At 35.2% G+C, this 19893-nt stretch overlaps 2 protein-coding genes across 6 annotated transcripts in view; one reads left to right on the forward strand and one right to left on the reverse strand.

The window, feature by feature from the left end:
• LOC138696440 (thioredoxin-related transmembrane protein 1) overlaps positions 1-14788 on the reverse strand; it is a 30449-nt gene extending 15661 nt beyond the window's left edge. Inside the window, exons 1-2 of one of the 3 annotated variants that reach the window (XM_069821414.1) lie at positions 14317-14788; positions 358-519 (exon numbers count right to left, since the gene is read on the reverse strand). In XM_069821414.1, the coding sequence (XP_069677515.1) occupies positions 358-519; positions 14317-14465 (311 nt within the window). In that variant the 5' untranslated portion in view covers positions 14466-14788. The remainder of the gene's footprint in view (positions 1-357; positions 520-14316) is intronic. The other 2 variants (XM_069821413.1, XM_069821415.1) reach the window with 2 other exon arrangements.
• Positions 14789-14814: 26 nt separating this feature from the next.
• Positions 14815-19893, forward strand: part of LOC138696438 (BRO1 domain-containing protein BROX-like) — a 45234-nt gene continuing 40155 nt past the window's right edge. Inside the window, exons 1-3 of one of the 3 annotated variants that reach the window (XM_069821410.1) lie at positions 14815-15134; positions 15288-15488; positions 15986-16081. In XM_069821410.1, the coding sequence (XP_069677511.1) occupies positions 15034-15134; positions 15288-15488; positions 15986-16081 (398 nt within the window). In that variant the 5' untranslated portion in view covers positions 14815-15033. The remainder of the gene's footprint in view (positions 15135-15287; positions 15489-15985; positions 16082-19893) is intronic. The other 2 variants (XM_069821411.1, XM_069821409.1) reach the window with 2 other exon arrangements.

The raw sequence follows: 19893 nt of genomic DNA on the forward strand, positions 1-19893 counted from the left end.
ATTAAAAATGCAATACATTACAGTTAATGCCATTATGTATTTGTCACTAAGGATAGATCTTAATGCTATATTGATGATATGAAAGTGAAACCTTTTGGGATTATATAGGTAAGCAGACGTAGAGAATATCTTAAATTAGATCTTCATTCTTCATTTCTATAATTTACTGAGTAATGCCTGTATAGTGTGTGTGTGTGTATCTACTTATGAATTATCTATTCACTATAAAAGAAAGAACATGTAGTTACCTGGTAACAAAAAAAGAACCTCTTGACAAACAAGAGTTTTAGATCTGAACTAACTTGAGTTGAACAAAAGTTATTTAAGAGAATCTACGATGATACAGGCCTGACTTACTGGAATATTGTAGGCAATGCTGTCACCATGAACCTCCCACTGAGACCTGGAGATGTTGTTACGTCAACTTGGCCCACTTTAATACTAAGATCATCACTCCATGTTGAAAACTCTTCCCAGATTGGTTGCAAAGCTTTGCAAGCAGGACACCATGGAGCATAACTGCAAGTAGTACAGAAGTGATTGCTTACTTTACAGCATATACAATAAGTAACTTATACATATTTACGAGCACTTGAACTTCTTGAATTATTTAAAATATTCTAGAGTTAATTTTTTTTTTTTTTATAACTTTATCATTGCATCCTACAGTGAGCAAAGTTGGTACCATTTCAACAAGTGTCTAAATGATTCTCCAATGTTCATTCAGAATGCTCATTTCTAAGGCCGGGTGCACACAGAATCAGACGCGATGCGACGCTACGTTTTGCTTTACAATGCCTCGCGACAGCTTAAAACTGTCTGCTCGCGACAACTGATTTGCTGGCTGTGTGGGTTTGGAAAATTGGCCTAGGCTAGAAAATGGCGTCAATAATATAGGACTGTCTATATGAAAAATTCTATTGTATTTGCTTATTATTTCCTAAGGACACAAGCTCCTAAAAATCTATACGATTGAAAGAGTCTTAAAATTAAAATGTACTGCACAAACGTCATTTTTTATGTTTATGACTACTTCACGACTCACAATAAAGAAAAATAATAGACTATATTAAATCAATAATGAGTGATAGTATAGAGCAGAGAATTAGGCTTACTACAAATTACACTGGTCAACAGTCATTTTGCGCCAGACATAAAACTAACAAATTCTTACTAATTTCGACCTCCTGAATTAATAAATAACAAGCAAAATGTTCCCATCACTTCGGGTTTTTGAGATGCACAATATAATTAATTTTCTATCCATTTTATTTAAAAAAATCACTGTATTTCGTATGTAACTATTTTGTTTTACAAATGTGAAGACCCATTATGTGAAACAATATTATTATAAGTAGGGCACCATGTTAGAAGCACTTATAGAAAGGGAAATTATTTTATTGCCCTTCTACGAGTCTATTTTGAGGGAGTGAAACAGGTTCGCGGTATAAATTCACTTGAGTTTACCTGATTTTACTTGAGATGTGCATTTCTTTCACAGTGAGCTTTAATTACATTACTGTAGTTTATATTTTGCTATATATCATCATGTCAAAACCACTTCTAGAAGCGGAAATTGTTTTATTGTCCTTTTCGGTTCCATTTGGAGGGGAAGAAACAGGTTCGCCGTATGAAAACACTTCTGTTTACCAGGATATTTCTGTGGTGTTACTATTCTGGGTAAGACGTGTATTTCTTTAAAGTGTGCTTTAATGATAATATTCAAAGTACGAATGGTTTATATGTGCGGATTTGAAGGTTGTAGCATTGCTTTTTGGAACACAATTAGGTTACACAAAATTTTGCTGCTTTCTGTACGAATTGGACAGTCGCACTCGAGATATTTTATTTTTATTTTATTGGGTTATTTTACGACGTTTTTTCAACATCTAGGTTATTTAGCATTTGAATGAAATGAAGGTGATAATGCCGGTGAAATGAGTCCGGGATCCAGCACCGAAAGTTACCCAGCATTTGCTCGTATTGGGTTGAGGGAAAACCACGGAAAAAACCTCAACCAGGTAACTTGCCCCGACTGGGATTCGAACCCGGGCCACCTGGTTTCGCGGCCAGACACGCTGACCGTTACTCCACAGGTGTGCACTCGCGCTCGAGATAAGCATTATAAAATAAAACGACAATCACTAGAGCCAAGGAAGAAAAATATTATACATCAACCCCTTGTACCTCAAGGCGAAGTAATTTTACCCCTTTTACACAATAAGTTAGGGTTAATGAAGAATTTTGTTAAAGGGATAAATTATAAAACTGAAGTATTTAAAAATATCCAGGAAAAATTTCCTGCTATTAATAATCCGTGGCGCTACACCCCGTGAAGAGCCCAGACCGACCAGCCGGCAGCTGGCCTCACGTCCACATGCCAAAACAGAGGTGGACGATCATCCAACTAGAATGGAGGTATCGTGTGGTTAGCACGATGATCCCCCCAGTCGTTATATCTGGCTTTCGCTACCTATCGTAGCTCCCCAAGTGCATCACGATGCTAGGTGGGCACCAGTCCCATACACTGGCCGAAATTTCATGAGAAAATTTCTTCCCCCATGAAGACTCGGACCAGCGCGCATTCCTTAACATTTCCTGCTATTAGTGATTAAAAAATACAAGAGGGATTTCTCAATGGACCACAAATTAGAGAAATAATGAAGAACAATCACTTCGAATCTTTGCTGGAAGGAAAAGAGACAGCCGTCTGGATAGCATTCAAGGAGGTTCAATTAATTTTCCGGATAATTGTAGAAGTGAGAACTATGAAGAACTAGTGAAAAATTTACTGTTGGCGTATTAAACTAGGGGTTGTAAAATTTCCCTGAAAATTCACGTCCTTCACTCACATCTTGACTTTTTTTTCCCCGAGAATTGTGCGATTTCAGTGATGAGCATGATGAGCGCTTCCATCAAGAAATTTCAACTATGGAAAAAAGATACCAAGAACAATGGAGTACCAATATGCTAGCAGACTATTTTTGGACTTTAGCTCGTGATGTACCTGATGCAAAGCTGTAATCTTCTGAACAGTGAATATTTAGCCTTATTGTCATTATATAAAACAATATTTTGAACAGATATAAATTCCAAAATTTCTCAAAAACCGTAACCAACTATTTTTATTGCATATTCGTATTGAGGAGGCTCAAATTATATAGAAAATATATATCACATGCCTAGCGCAAAAAAAAATGTTAACATTTGTTATGCAGTGTTATTATTATAAATTATTATTCACCTGGTGCTTTCATCTCATTTGCAATTTTTCACATATTTTCAGAAACCACATTATTCTCGTGATATTGTTTCAAAGATTGTACAGAATGTATCTTTCCTGTACTAAATCAACTAATTTATCCGCATCGAGCTCCGTTATGAATAATGTACACTACACAACAATAGTATTTTTTGTAGATAATGAAAGCGTGCAATCATAGCCACTACTAACGCATGCGCAGTACACTGCAGCTATCAGACAGTCTCCTCGCGACGAACTTCAAGCAGTCATTCGATGTTGTCTCTTCATGTCTCCTTGTGTCTGCTCGTGACCGTCGCGCCGCGTCTGATTCTGTGTGCATCGCATCATAAGAAATCAATGGGAGACAAGTACCACGAGACAAAATGTCACGTTGCGCCGCGCCGCATCTGATTCTGTGTGCACCCGGCCTAAGAGGTAATTGTTAAGTTTTCCAATAAAAACTTTTAATGTTTCCTTATGTTTTCCATCTTCCTATATCTTCTTCTTCTTCTTCTTCTTCAAGTCCTTATGCATTTTGAGTATTGGGGTAGCTTCGTTCTATCCATTTCACCCATTTCGAACTATCTGCACACAATCTCTTCATATCCCACAATTCTGTCCAATTTTTTCAATCCTATCCACCCACTTAATGCAAGTCTACCTTGCTCAATCTATGTACGATTAATCACAATTGACTTTATGGTTTATGATTATGTTCATCACTACGCATAATTCATTTCTATAATCTTGGGCACTTAGGTATAAAAACTGAAATATTCCCGTTTTTTAGTTTCTGATGTATAGAGAACAATTAAATTGGTTCTTATTTTGTTACTGAGATGTTAAACGTGTGTGTTTTATTTTACCTTTTACAGTGTATAGTAGTTGTAATTTTGAGATGCTATTCAAGTGTTTATTGTTTATACATCTTGATTTACACAACTTTTAACACTGTATCGCTTCGGAATATGTATGATAGGACTTTCTTGTGTTAAATTCTAACGTACCTTGTTTACATGTTTCGACCTATTTATGGGTCATCTTCAGAGCTGGTCGTTGTTGGTCTTGGCGCCTCTTGTTTTGTTTCCTGTGAGGGCGTGTTCGTGTGGTATAGTGTAGAGTCAAAGAGTGTGTGTGTTCTGAAATCGAGTTGTGTGTTGATTATTTCGTTGGGGTGTATATTTCATATTGTTCTAGTGTGTTTAGTTTCTGGCTTTTCGGTTGGATGTGTAGTATTTCCATGTCTGTGTTGATGTCTCTGTGGGTGTGGTTAGCATTTGTGATGTGTTCTGCATATGTGGAGGTGTTTTGTAATTTTGTTATGGCTGTGATGTGTTCTTTGTAACATTGTTTATATTTGATGAACTTTAACTGAGATAGCAAACCGAATGGATGTAATAGAAGATGATCAGGCAAGATGACAATGAACTGAGAATTGAAAGGGTGAGAATGAGATAGCCCAAAGCCACACTTTTAACAAAAATGTTTTTTTATGCGTGTTCATTTCTTACACATATGGGGAAGCTACTAGTAAAATATTATAAAAATTACTCAACAAATGATGTTTATGCCGAAGAAATTATGATACTGCACCTAGTGTCAGTGACAGCTCATCAGATGTGGAACTTGGTTAAGTGAGGGGTGGTTATTGGGATGAGGTACTAAGGTTATTGACGCTATTGGGGTCCTGGCAGGCTGCTCTATACCTGTTCAAATAACATTTTTTTTTTCCTTTATTCCAACGATAAATCGAGTAGCTGCTGTGTTATCCAGTTTCTCCTGTGTTTCAAAAAATTTAGAACTTAAGATAAATAGTTTATGTCATACATACTAGCTAATAGTGAAGATCATAGTCAATAATTAAAATGGTAGTTTAGATTATAATAGTTCAGTTATAGTAGGTAATTAGTGACGTGTTTTCATTTAGTTTGTGATGTTTTGTATATAATTTAGGATATTGATACAATGTATATAATCATGACACCATCAAAGAAGAAGAAAGTAATTCACTCCAAGGGTCGTGAAGTAATAGCAAATATAATAGAAATGTGTGATGAAGAGGAAAAAAAAAAAAACAAAAAAAAAAAACAAATTTACACATTTAGTTCCTCAGGCCACTAGGAGAGCAGCATATTGCACCAGCACAGCGGAATCTACCTTAAAACAAATAGGAAAGGAGAATTTAGAAAGAAACCATGATTGTGCTGGTGAAAAGCTTTCTACTCCTGGCAAAAAAATGACCAACTCACCCTGAGCATATGGTTGTTTGTGTTGATGATTTCGATAGGCGTGTTATAAAAAACATGATTAGGCCTAATGACTTCTATGTTCAGGAAAAAAAAAGTGCCAACAGTGGGAAAACTTCTGCCTATGATTAGAAATAAAGTTAATTTTCCTTGGAGCTGCAGATCATTGAATCGATTACTGAAAAAAAAAATGGACTATAAATGGGTCAAGTGCCAGACCAAGAGGAAAGTTCTAGTAGAAAGGGCTGATATCGTTGCCTGGAGATATAATTATCGAGATTGAAGAATTTCGTAATGAAGGGAAAAAATTTTTTTATGTGGATGAAACCTGAGTGGACAGCAATTTAACTTCTAAAAAATGTTGGCAGCATTCAGATGACCAAATTGGCACACAGACAATCACAATGCAGAAAACAGGCTTATTGTCCTACATGCAAGCAGCAGAAATGGTTCCCTCAACAATGCACAACTCATGTACAAAGCTGGCTCAGTGAGTGGTAATTAAATACCATGGGCAGACAAAGCATGTCCATTTTTAGAAATGGGTGATTGAAAAACTAATTCCTAATCTTCCTCCTCGGTCAGTGGTTGTTATGGACAATGCTCCCTATCACTCTGTTCAGATTGATAGGCCTTCAAATCGATTTGCGCCTAATAATGACAAGAATGAGTGGCTGAGAAAAAAGGAGGTTGTATTTAGTGAAAAACTCCACAAAATCGATCTCTACAAACTAATTGAGAAGCACATGTCCCAGAAAAAACTTTCAGGGTGGACAAGAGACTAGAAGAGTGTGGACACACCATGTTGAGACTTCCTCCTTACATGTGTGACTTATCACTAGGGGGCGGATGTTGTTGACCTAAAAATTTACTTAAAATGATCAATAAAGTGCCCTTACAATAATGAAAAAATGGCATAAAATTAGAAGAAAATGACATTTACATATTATTCAAAGTACTAGCACCACAACTTCTTAAAAATTAGTCACCTTGTTTCAATGACTGCCCTGCAAATCTCGGAGAGAGAAGGCAACTTCCTATTATTTGCTTAAGATAAAGGAAAAGGCATGCAACAAAATGAATGTTTTAAGGGAAAACTATACATTTTAATGAGGGTTTACAATGTGTTTCAATCAGGAGTGGTCCTGTCAGTGCCTTCATTCTCAGTCTTCTCCTCTTTCCACTCTTCACTTTTGTTACCAGACCTTCCAGATGGAGTGTGAATGACAAAACAAATTGTGGGTGCAGCATGCATTCTTGTAATCTTTGTGTTAAAAATGCTGTCTACTGTCTACTACAATACATTCCTTCTGAACCATATTGGGGACACAACGTCCTATTGTCCAGGAAACGGTGAAAGTTTCCGTCCTTCAAAACATAAATTCTAAGGATACCTTCATATCAACAAAAGAACAGTAGCTGTCAAAGCCCTCACTTAAACTAAGCTGTTGTCAAGCATTTTATACTAGTTCTGTTATGTGAGGTGAAGCCTTCAGTAGAATGAGGGATGGACTTTAGAGTTTGTTTCAAACTATAAAACTCAAACTTCACTGCTGTTCACTTATTCAGTAGGTAATTACTACTGATCTATTTGCTTAGAAAAAGATTTAACAGACCTATCTGTAAAGAAGAATGTAAAATTCATTCCAAATGATCTAAAAGTTCTTCAAAGTATTAGAAATGAACAAAAAATGACGAAAAAAAATATAAAAACGACCTATTAGTTTAAAAAAGTAAAAAATTAAAAGAACTAATGGAAATGGCTCTAACTCAATTATGGTATCAGAGAAGACTGGGAAGGTTATTACTAGCATGTTGTAAAAGTGGAAAACAAGTAATTATCGATATAAACATAATATGGTGTCTTTAATTGTAGGCAGTGTAATTATTTCAATGAGAAGTGGCAGTGATGATAGCAATGATGACAGCAGTAGCAGCAGCTGCAGTGATGTTGAAAATGATTTTGAGTTAGCAACTCCAATATGAATTGACAGAAAATAGACGAGTCAATGTTTTTATGTTGTATGTTAGAGTGTACTTTTAACTTCCTCTTCCCCATTCCATAGCTCTGATCCCAGAGCCAACTACCTGAACCCTGCATTCTGCCATGTCCGATAGCTGTGTCATTGACAATAATAGCATTGGACTCTAACCTTTAATATGCTCTCCTGTAAAATCTTGTCTGTGTGACTTAGGACTAGCCTATATCCTTCTCACCCCTTCAATTAGAACATTAAATATTGCTACTTTAAACAAAACTGGGAAAACCAGTGAGATAGTAGAAATGATGAAGAGAAGAAAAGTAGATATTTTGGGAATATTTAAAACAAACGGAAAGGGCAGGGGAAGGAAACATTTAATAGAAAGATACGATATAATTTGGTCAGGAGAAGAACGTCAAAGAAGAAATGGTGTAGCTGTGATCATACATCCTAGTTAAGTAATAATATAAATTGATACATGCGAATTTTTTTAATTAAAATTTTAACAAAAAGCAAATAAGTAAATTAACATAATACAAGTTTATGCACCATAGACTGGTTGCACCAATGAAGAATTTTTTTTTTAATTTAGAAGAGAAATTAAGTATAATGGTGATACAATATTAATGGGAGACTTAAATCCACAGATAGGAAAGAACAGAACTGGTTACAAAGATATTATGGGACACCATGGAGAAGAAATACGAAGGATTCCTAGATTTCTGCTTAAGAAATAATTTAAAGATTGAGAACGGATGGTTCCAAAAAAGGAGAAGCCGTAAAATAACAAGATACACCTAGGATTTACCTCAAGAGGCAATAATAGATTATTTCATAATATCATAGGAGATTTGGAAAAACACAACTTATATCAAACTGATCCCCAGTGAGGGTGCGATCACAGATTAGTAATTGCTGATTTTAATATTTCAAATATTGGTAAATTACAACAAAGGTGCTTGCCAAAATTAAACACTTGGAAATTGAAGGACAAAAGAGAAGAGTTTGTTAGGAAAATTCGGGAGGCAGTACCTAAAGACGAAGTGCAGACGGGATGTAGAATGGGAAAGATATAAAGATGGTTTCATCAAAGCATAGAAAAAGTTTGTGGTATAAGTAGAGGGAGAAGAAGATATAAAGAAACACCCTGGTGAAATGGAAGAATTAAAGATGCCATTGAAAAGAAAAATAAAGCTTGGAGAGAATAGTTTAAACATAGAACAAAAGAAAACAAAGAAATATGAGAGAAAGTGTCAAAAGCTGCTAAGAAAATTATAAAATTTGAACAGAAACAAAGTCTGAAATCTGTAAATGAATTGGAAACAGATTTCAAGGGAAAATAAAATTTTTTTATCCAAAGATTAAAAATGAAGAGCCTGTGAATAAAATTTTGGATAACAATGGAAATTTAGAGTAGAGAAATGAAGAAATTGTAAAAATTTGAAAGTTAATTTTCAACAATTTTATTATTGGATTGCCACTCAACAAATTCAAGTAATAATATTAGAGAAACACATAATAACACAAAGCAAATTTGCAATAATGTGATGAAGGCTTTTACAGTTAGATCTAGAGATAGTGATGAATAAAATGCAAAATAATAAAGCTACAGGTCATGATGAAATTTCAATGGAGATGGTGAGAAGTGCAGCTCCCAACAGCATCCAGTTGCATAGAGTAATTAAAAGAATATGGGAGGAGAAAACCATTCAACTATTTGGAATTGAGGTGCACAATGATGGTAAGATACAACATGAAATTACTAGAAGAATATAAAATAGTGTAGTGGTAGATGTTACCAATAACTGAGAGGTTTACTATGGAACAGAGACATATCTGAAAAATGCAAGAAAATCATATATAATTCATACTTTACATCAGTCTTGACATACACAGCAGGAACTTGGACTATGACAAAAAAAAAAAAAAAGACCAGATCAGAATTCAGGCGACAGAGATGAAATTCCTTAGAAGTATAATACAGAAAATACGAAGAGATAAATTGCAGGATGCATTGGAGGAAAACAGAATTAAATAGTTTAGACATGTTATGAGGATGGGTGAATAGAGATTACCAAAAAAGACACTGAAACTTGAAGTAAAAGGGAAAACTGTTGGAAGACCTAGAACAAGAAGGGAAGATCAAATTAAAAGGGACTTTAAAAAAAGAGGGAAACCATGGTGAGAAGTAAGTAGCAGAAGAGATGGGCTGAGTCTGGGAGGACTGTGACAGATGGAGGATGCTATCTCATACTCGACCCACAACCAGGGATGATGATGAAGAAGAAGAAGAAGAAGAAGAAGAAGAAGAAGAAGAAGAAGAAACTGAGATTGTTTTGTCCTTTGCATGACTGTTTATTTACTAGGGATGTAGATTTATTTATTTTTGTGTTTATTGTAAGTGGACACAGTGCATGTGTAGGTAAGTTTAAATTGTTCACTTCGTGTATTGTAGACAGATATTTAAGTGGGTAACAGTCTTAACTCATGTCATGGTTATGCATTTAGCATGACTGGGTTTGGTTTATTAAGTGCAGTTGAAAGTAATTTGAGGAAGTGGCTATTATTCATGGCATTCTTTCTGATTACTGTAAATTTGACAAATATGGTGGATTGTTAAAGTTAAAAAGAATACTAAATTTTTTCTAGATGTTACATATGTGAAGTGGAAGACAAAGTGTTCATTTTGTTGTTCACTTTATGGTAATATATTTTTCAATTGGGTTCATATGGTAAGTACGATGCCACCATTTTTACTATTTAGGTTAGGTGGTAATTAATAGTAAGCATCAGCCAGGCCACCATCTTCCTATAATGAAGGTCCAGGACACATACATTCCCATTAAAGTGTAAAGAGTCTGACAATATGACAATCATAAGAAAACGTTGGAAATTTAATTAAAATATATGTATACGTCTATATTTTGTAATGTATGTGCCCTAGACCAGTGATGTCAAACTTAATGCCACCATAAACCTACACAGAGCACAGTACCAGACTCGGGGCAGATGACATAAAGCAGACGACTATTCAATCATACCTGCATTCAATATTCTGCGACAAATCACATTGCTGTGTGTGAATGTAAGACAAGGGAAATTTCTTGTGCACGATGAACTACAGTATTTAGCAATAGCTTATGGTTTCGAACTTCGAAGGTTCATTGGGACATACGTTCTTTGCTGTTGTTAAAATGCAGCCCTTAATAAATTGTCCATCTGAATAAGTTCCATGTCTTGCAAAAATCATGCGCGCTAGTTCATAATTTGCTCTCACAGCATCAACACTATACACCTCCATGTTCTACGAAAAAAAAAATATATATATATATATATATATATATATATATATATATAAACACTTTAAAAACAAAGCGCTAACCGATAGGCTATTATCTCAGTCTTCACAGAATCCCATGAAGGTTTCACCCATTCACAAAGTTAAATTCGACGCATAAGATGCACCATGTTTCGTTCAACTTATTATACTGGATCTCATTCAAGTTATCCTGCTGTACCTCTTCTTTGTGATTAAAATAAATGTCAATGCCTTTCTTATGCATCTTGGTATTCAAACGCTGAATTATGCTAAAAAAATAATTTAAATTATAGTTTATTTAACGACGCTCGCAACTCCCGAGATTATATCAGCATCGCCAGTGTGCTGGAATTTCGTCCTGCAGGAGTTCTTTTACATGCCAGTAAATCTACTGACATGAGCCTGTCGCATTTAAGCACACTTAACCCTTAGGAGCTGTGCGTCCATTATAGTGGACAGCTAGTATTATGGTCATGACGTGATATAGGCCTTATATGTTATAAATTGTATGTTATATATAAAATACGTCGATATTCTTAAATTTTATATAACATGAAGGACAATGCACTTGATTAAAATAATAACAATTTTTTGTAATGTTTTTATTTTCTTCTTAAAAAAGAAGCAACTGCAGTCAACTGAAACGCGAATTTACCCGATTATGCAGGTATACGAACCCCTGGTTAAAAGTTAGACATTTGCGTGCAACAGTGGTATAAGTCTTCCGGCTTCTAAAGATTAAAAACCATCGACCTGGGTTGGGATCGAACCCGCAACCTCGAGCACAGAAGGCTAGCTTTATACCGACTACGCCACACAGGCCAACAAGTTACGCTAAATGTTTTTTTTTTTTTTTTGTGTGTTGGAACTGTAACTTTGCGAAGATTGCAAAATATATTTCCTTCTATAATGCTAAACACATCTGGACCATACCTGAAGATAAAATTGCGTAATTCTGTTGACAAAGTTAATTTCGTCCTCAGCAGCTTGCTATTATCCTTCTTTACAAGATATTGATTGTTGCCTGTTACGAATAGCAGTACTCTGTCATAATGTAACTGATCAACTATAGTTCACTGCTGAATGAAACACACTGAAGTCCTCCACCCCAATGCAATTACTTATCGATACCTGAAGTCAGAGGCGCATGAAGTGCAATGTAATGGTATACAATTCTCAGTCCTAACTTGAGCACGAACTGCTATCATGGCCTCCAATCTTTCCCGACTTTGCCCCTTGTGATTTTTTGTGTGGGGATATGTTAAGGATTCAGTGTTAGTGCCACCATTACAGGCTGATGTCAAAATTCCGGGTTCGCATCATTAATGCTCTTGCTGAAATTGACAAACATACTACATCGACTGCGGGAATAAATGGTGAATGTTACTTATGTCCCGCCCACTATAGGAACTGCACTTGAACTGCCAACATAGAAAACAAAAAATCACACTCAATCGCTTTCACCTTCATCTTGACGGGATAATAAAAGCCTAAACTAACCTAACCTAAGTGCGTCGGTGTCTATTCCAAAATCGGCGGAAGTCGCTCAATGCTCAGTGGGCGGTGGATACTCTACATTGACCCAAAAATTTTTGATGAGTTTTTCTATGTAACTGTACAGTTTTGTGATAATACGTTAAATAATATACCTACTACAGTAATTTTTTGAAACCGATCCAATCATTTGTAATTAAACCGTATGTAAGACTGATGCCACCTGATCAATGAATAAACACGCGGAAGCGGAAGTTGATCTTAGTGCATCAAGTAAAGTTAAAATTAACTGAATGGCTCATACCTAAGCACCTAAGTAAACTTGGATTAGATTATGATTAACTTTTAACTACATTTTCTGTAATGTAACTTATTCGGAATTTAAAAGTTTCAAGACAATTAGAAAATGCGTGAAAAGTTAATGGACTAAAAGAGATGTCTGGTCACTCTTCTTTTGGTATGCTTACCAAAAACGTACATGCAAAGTATACCAAAAGCCTGAACAAACCAAACCTAACCTATGACTGATCCTCGAGTGATGTCATTGATTAATTTCAAGGGAAAAATTGTTCTGGGGCCGGGTATCGATCCCGGGACCTCTGGTTGAACATACCAGCGCTCTCCCAACTGAGCTACCCGGGAACTCCACCCGATACCGTCTCAACTTTTCCCTTTATATCCACACAACTCGCGTGGGCTGACGAAATGCCAAAGACCCACATCGAGTGCACACAAACTCTGTGTGACTTGGAATTGTGGTTTTCCGTTAACGTACACAGTGACGTATATATTATGCAAATCTAGTCTTTCAGGTAAAGCTCCCTGTAAAGCAGATTTGAATAATTTTGAGGGAAAAATTGTTCCGGGACCGGGTATCGATCCCAGGACATCTGGTTGAACGTACCAGCGCTCTCCCAACTGAGCTACCCCTTGAAGTTCCCTGTAAAGCAGATTTGAATAATTTCGAGGGAAAAATTGTTCCGGGGCTGGGTATCGATCCCGGGACCTCTGGTTGAACGTACCAGCGCTCTCCCAACTGAGCTACCCTTGAAATTATTCAAATCTGCTTTACAGGGAGCTTTACCTGAAAGACTACATTTGCATAATATATACGTACAATTCCAAGTCACACAGAGTTTGTGTGCACTTGATGTGGGTCTCTGGCGTTTCGTCAGCCCACGCGAGTTGTGTGGATATAAAGGGAAAAGTTGAGACGGTGTCGGGTGGAGTTCCCGTGTAGCTCAGTTGGGAGAGCGCTGGTACGTTCAACCAGAGGTCCCGGGATCGATACCCGGCCCCGGAACAATTTTTCCCTTGAAATTATTCAAATCTGCTTTACAGGGAGCTTTACCTGAAAGACTAGATTTGCATGATGTCATTGATATCCGTCATATTTGACCAACGTTTTCTACCGAACTACCTAAGGGGCTATAAGTTACCGTACGGTAGGCCTACTTCATGACTGGTAGACTACTGCACCATATAATATTCCCGTAAGACGCAACTCAATGGGATTAATAGTGAACGTTTCACGGAGCAGGTAGTAGTAACCTTAGAAATTCCTCGACTTTACAACAGAGTCCTCAATGATTCCATATGTGAATGAAATTATGCCAACAAGAACATATAAAATACTGCATCGTTGATCAGTAACTAGACAAACGTATCCTTCTCAGAAGCAATGAACTATGTATGAATTTTATTATGGAGAGCAAAGAGACTTCACTAAAATTCAATTATTAAATACACATTAGTAACTTGTCATTAATTTATATCAATTTTACTATCAAGTCCTTTTATTTTTTATTAATAATATCAAAATTCAGGTTATTTAAATTAAAGGTACTGATTACTGGAATACTCATCACTGTCGAGCAACTTAAGAACTGCATGCGTACATGCTATCAAAAAAAAAACCGATAGAAAAACATTTTAGGAAGTTTGTTGACTTACAACTTAAGAATCTGCATGCGTACACGCCATCAAAAAAAGCCGATAGAAAAACATATTTTAGAAAGTTTGTATACTTACAATTCTACCATCCATTCTTTCTCAAGCATTTCTGTCCAATTGTCTTCATTTAGCTGTACTACATTTCGCTTTCCTATTACAAAATACAATTCAATCAGCAATATAAATAAACTTTGTTTCAATAGCTTCCCCCACATGTTAACAGCCATCTTGCAGAAGTTCTCTTTGACGTATTTGACATCGCCCAAAGTTGTTCAGAATAACCAATCTTAATTTCCTCATTATGATGTATAAATTTCCCTTGATGTCATCAAATAAAATCAATTGATAATCATGTTTAAGTTTGATGCAAAAGGTTTTTTCTATCTGAATACTCGTAAACTAAAGCCATAAGTATGATGACTAATATTACTGTAAAATTATATAATATAATAATGTATGTATTAGACTGTAGTTAGATTATGTAGTCCTAAATACTTCATGAAATCGCCCCATTTTATCGAATATTAATGGTTAATTCCATTATTTTTTATTAATTTAGAAAATTATGTGTTCACTTTTTTACGTGATTTATTAAAACAAATTAATCATGTTGGCAATACTGAAGTAAATACAGCAGTAGTAGTCCCTCCCTGTCTACTGCTTATTTGGTGTGAAAGTTTATGTCAGTGATGTTTAGATTGTGCGCACAAGAATGTAATATAATTATTCTATAGCACATTTAGGACTAGTAAGCCTTGTTACTGCTCGTGAATATTTATCTTATAAAATTGTACAATGTCACACTGGTTTCATAGGAATGTTTTGAAAGCAACTACACAGGTTAATTTTGACATGGCAATGATATCTTCAGAACCAAGTGCAATTAAACTGTGCAGGTAAAGTGACATTTCTTCATTTGTACTGAAAGGACTAGATCTACTACATCTATGTACATTTTAAGTACATATGCTGCCATTCAAATGCATTATTGTATTTCATCTTGCTCAAACTGGGAGAAATAGCTTATGTGGTGTTCAAATATTTTTCAGTGACTTGAAAGCATGTAGAAGAAGATTGTTGGAGCTTCTTCCAGACCCAGGACATACAGTAGAGGCTATTGAATCGGTGTTCAGCATGTATTTAGCTTTACTACATGGCTTGTTATTTGTTCCTGGTGAGAACACACCAAGCAAATTACGTCATAATACTCTTTTCAAATGGACTCATTCTCTTTTAGGAAATACGCCACAGTAAGTGTGAGATTATATACCCTGGTAAACCAGTACGCTTGTTGCTTATATTCCCATCATAAAACAGTACATTCGTATCATTTGTTGACTTCCATAGTGCACAATTTATAGCCTTAACAATAAGTTCTTCAAGAGCAATATTAGGCTAGGCTAGGCTCTATTGCGAAAAAATATAGACCTAATAAGAATTCCAATTTTGCAAACAGATCATATCACTTATACTTTTGGTTTGTTCTTATTCAGAAACTATATTCAGTTACTCTACTTATTAACTTTTTAGTTAAATTCAAAATTTTTCCTGAACTTATAGAATTTATGATGGACGAAACAACCATGGTGCAGTTTTGATTCTTTCTTCCATTGTTATTCCTTCTTTCCGCATTATTAGGCTCTACAGTCTGTCATTTGAGACCTGAAGTGCATGATTAATGTTATTGAACATTATTAGTATTAGTAATGACATTAACCTATTTGTTTTCTGTGGCATTTATTTTCAGACTTCAAAATGATGCCATGTTTGAAGCTGCTAACATGAGTTGTAATGTAGCATTTTGGTTCATGAAACATGCAGCAATGATGGCTGCAAAGGATGAGTAAGTCTAGTAGCGTTAGTGATGAAAGTATGTATTTGTAAACGAAACTTGCTCCAGAAGGATCTAGAGAGAAATTATGCTACATTTAAAAGGTAACTGTATGTCGTACGGTATGTGGGGGTATGAATATAAAAGGTCACATGCTTTTTCGACACAAAAAGGAGGTGATGTGGTCAGCACAACACTCCGATCACCTTTTTATCTCTGGAAAGAACTAGTACTCAGTTTGACAGGAGTCTGAGTTCACCTCAGAGCCTTCCTGGAAGTTATGATGAGAAAACTCTTGTCATTACCCAGCGCGAACCCAGGATCTTCTTGTTTGCAGTTAATTGTTCTACCAATTGAGATACTACAGTTCCTGTACATTTAAATCGAAAATAAAAATGGTCACCCTAACATAGTGCACTGTGTTTGTGACATGGTGTTTTTAACATGTAAGTAACTAACATAATATGGCTGCTTCTAATCTAACCAAAGAGCTGAGGGCAAAAGTGAGGTAACAGAGAGGGAAAGAGTAACATAAAGAGCAACACAGACAGTCCAATATGGCGACTTCCATCATGCTATGCTTTACACTATTCCTCATTCTCCAGAACTGTTTATATTAGGTAAAATTTATTGTTTTCATTCACGTGTTTTGTACAGCATAATTCACCATATTTCGGGTTCCAATGTGTATGCTCCAGGTGTGCCTGCAGCCAGAGGTTGAGGAACCCCGCGAGTGTGGGACACTCATGCAATGAAAAATGGCCGCGTTCAGCCAGGATAGCAGTAACTCAGCTATTAATTTTTGATGAGTGAGAACAGCTGTAAGGGCTGAACTACCTGATTTCAAAATTACCACTGTGTTTATAAAGAATCACCCTTGTTCTTTTGTTGAGTGACCAATGGAAGTGCAGCGAAAAATGGCGACTGCTGTTACAGTGAAGTCGAAGCGCTGTCAGTCAGCAAGAAATTCAATGTTTTTGTTGCCTTAGTGTTGCCCCAGCTGAATGCAACCAATGACACTTTATAACAGTATGATATATTGCGGCTTTGCATCCTGTGATGTCACGGCCTTTTGGATCAGTTTTTTATATTACTGAACAAACAGAGCATGGATCAGTTATTATTAGTGATGTTGAGTTCATCTTTGTAAATAATTATTACAAGCTGCTGCTTTAATCTAAAATTATGCTTAAAGGAAAGCACAGACCAAGATAGTCTTAATCTGCAGTATTTGGTATTCAGATATAGGTAGTCGACTTCCTGTAATTAACTGTAATTATTACACAAACTTCCGCGAAATATCGAAAATCGCGAATTATCTTTTTTTATGGTTTATTTAATGATGCTCGCAACTGCAGAGGTTTTGGCCATTGATGATTGTGTTGGGTTTGCATTTCTCTGAAGTTTTTACTAAACAATTCCTGTCTTTCTAAATTATTCTGTAATGCTTTTATTCTGGATCTTTATGGTCACCCTCATTGAGGCCAGATTATTTTCTTTAAATATTTATATACAGCATCGCCGGTGTGCTGGAATTTTGGAGTTTTTTTTTTTTCATTTTTTTTATTATTATTTAAGGTCCAATAAAAGTAATCTGACAAGTTTAATTACTAAAATACACTTCAAAATCAAGTCAAAATATGAAACAGTTTTTCCATCTGTTCAAGATTAAAATAAATAAATAATAATACGCATTATCTAGTGAAATTTATAAGCTTCTACTTGCTATATGAGAAAAAGAAATTGTACCAGAACAATGGAAGGAGTCCATAATCGTACCTATCTTTAAGAAGGGGGGAAAAGACTAAGATTATCTCCATACGTAAATGAAATTATTGGGGACCATCAATGTTGTTTTAGGCTTAATAAATCGACTATTCTTAAAAAGTTTTTGTATTTGACAGATATTGGGGAAAAAATGATGTTGTTGTTGTTTTCTAATGCCAGGCGTTTGACAATAAAGTCATTTGACCTCTTGCACTCCAATATTTTTTAAAGATATTATCATGACTAGCCACTGAAGCACAGATTTTGAGGTGTTCCGAATCCATTTCTTGGTTTGAGTTGCAGTTAGGGGACTGATATATTCCAATTCTATGCAGGTGTTTGGCCAAACAATCATGGCCTATAAGGGCACAGTACATAAGTTATTCATAAATTTCAAAAAGGCATATGACTCGGTTAAGAGAGAAATTTTATGTAATACTCTTATAGAATTTGGTAATCCCAAGAAGCTAATTCGATTAATGAAAATGTGTCTCAGTGAAACGTACAGCAGAGTCTGTATAGACAAATTTCTGTCTGATGCTTTTCTAATCTACTGTGGCTAAAGCAAAGAAATGCACTATCACCTTACTTTTTAACTTTGTTCTAAAATATGCCATTAGGAAAGTGCAAGAAAACAGAGAAGATTTGGAATTGAACAGGTTACATCACCTGCTTGTTTATGCAGATGACGTGAATATGGTAGGAGAAAATCCACGAAGTATTAGGGAAAACACAGGAATTTTACTTGAAGCAAGTAAGGAGATAGGTTTGGAAGTAAATTCCGAAAAAACAAAGTATGTGGTTATGTCTCGTGATCAGAACATAGTACGAAATAGAAATATAAAAATTGGAAAATTAGCTTTTGTAGAGGTGGAAAAATTAAAATATCTTGAAGCAGCAGTAACAAATATAAATGACACTCGAGAGGAAATTAAATACAGAATAAATATAGGAAATACCTGCTATTATTCGGTTGAGAAGCTTTTATCATTCAGTCTGCTTTCAAAAAAACTGAAAGTTAGAATTTATAAAACAGTTATATTAGCTGTTGTCCTGTATGGTTGTGAAACTTTGGACTCTCACTTTGAGAGAGTAACAGGGATTAAGGGTGTTCGAGAATAAGGTTCTTAAGAAAATATTTGGAACTAAGAGGGATGAAGTTACAGGAGAATGGAGAAAGTTACACAACGCAGAATTGCATACATTGTTTTCTTCACCTAACATAATTAAAAACAACATTTGAAATAGACAGGGCATTAAGTAGGCTATGTATGGATGAATCCAAAAATGCATATAGAGTGAGGAAAAAAGACTTTTGGGAAGGCCTTGACTTAAATAGGAGGATAATATTAAAATGGATTTGAGGGAGGTAGGATATGCTAGGGACTGGATTAAACTTGCTCATGATAGAGACCAGCGGTGGCTTATGTGAGTGCAGCAATGAACCCCCACATTTCCTAAAAGCCATAGGTAAGTAAATGATAAAATAATAAATTACTCGTAAAATAAAGAGTCACTAAAAATATTACAACAAAAAAAATTGAAGTTTGATACTAATACCGGTACAGATTATTTTAAATACTCACCTGAAAAGAAGAAGTTGCATAGAACCTCAGAACAATAATCATTTTCATAAGAGGAGAGAATGGTACCGATTAAGCTTTGTTGGTCACATTCTCTATTATTAATGGCACCAAAACGTTCACAACAGTCCATTTGTTCAAACCAAAATGCTGCTTGAATTTCTTTCATCATATACATATAATGTATATCATCATATACATATAATGTATATCATCATATACATATAATGTATATAATTTACACCTAATATGTAATTTCCTTTGTGCAGCATATGTCCAACGTAAAATTAACATATTCTGCAAAGTAATAATAATAATAATAATAATAATAATAATAATAATAATAATAATAATAATAATAATAATAATAATTATTATTATTATTATTATTATCATCTTTGCTTTTTCATCACATTTTTTTGTTATATTTGCTATTATTTCACACCTTTCGAAGTGAATTACTTCTTTTTCGTA

Source organism: Periplaneta americana, chromosome 3 (assembly GCF_040183065.1).
Source record: "Periplaneta americana isolate PAMFEO1 chromosome 3, P.americana_PAMFEO1_priV1, whole genome shotgun sequence".
In the NCBI taxonomy this organism is placed as follows: Eukaryota; Metazoa; Arthropoda; class Insecta; order Blattodea; family Blattidae; genus Periplaneta; species Periplaneta americana.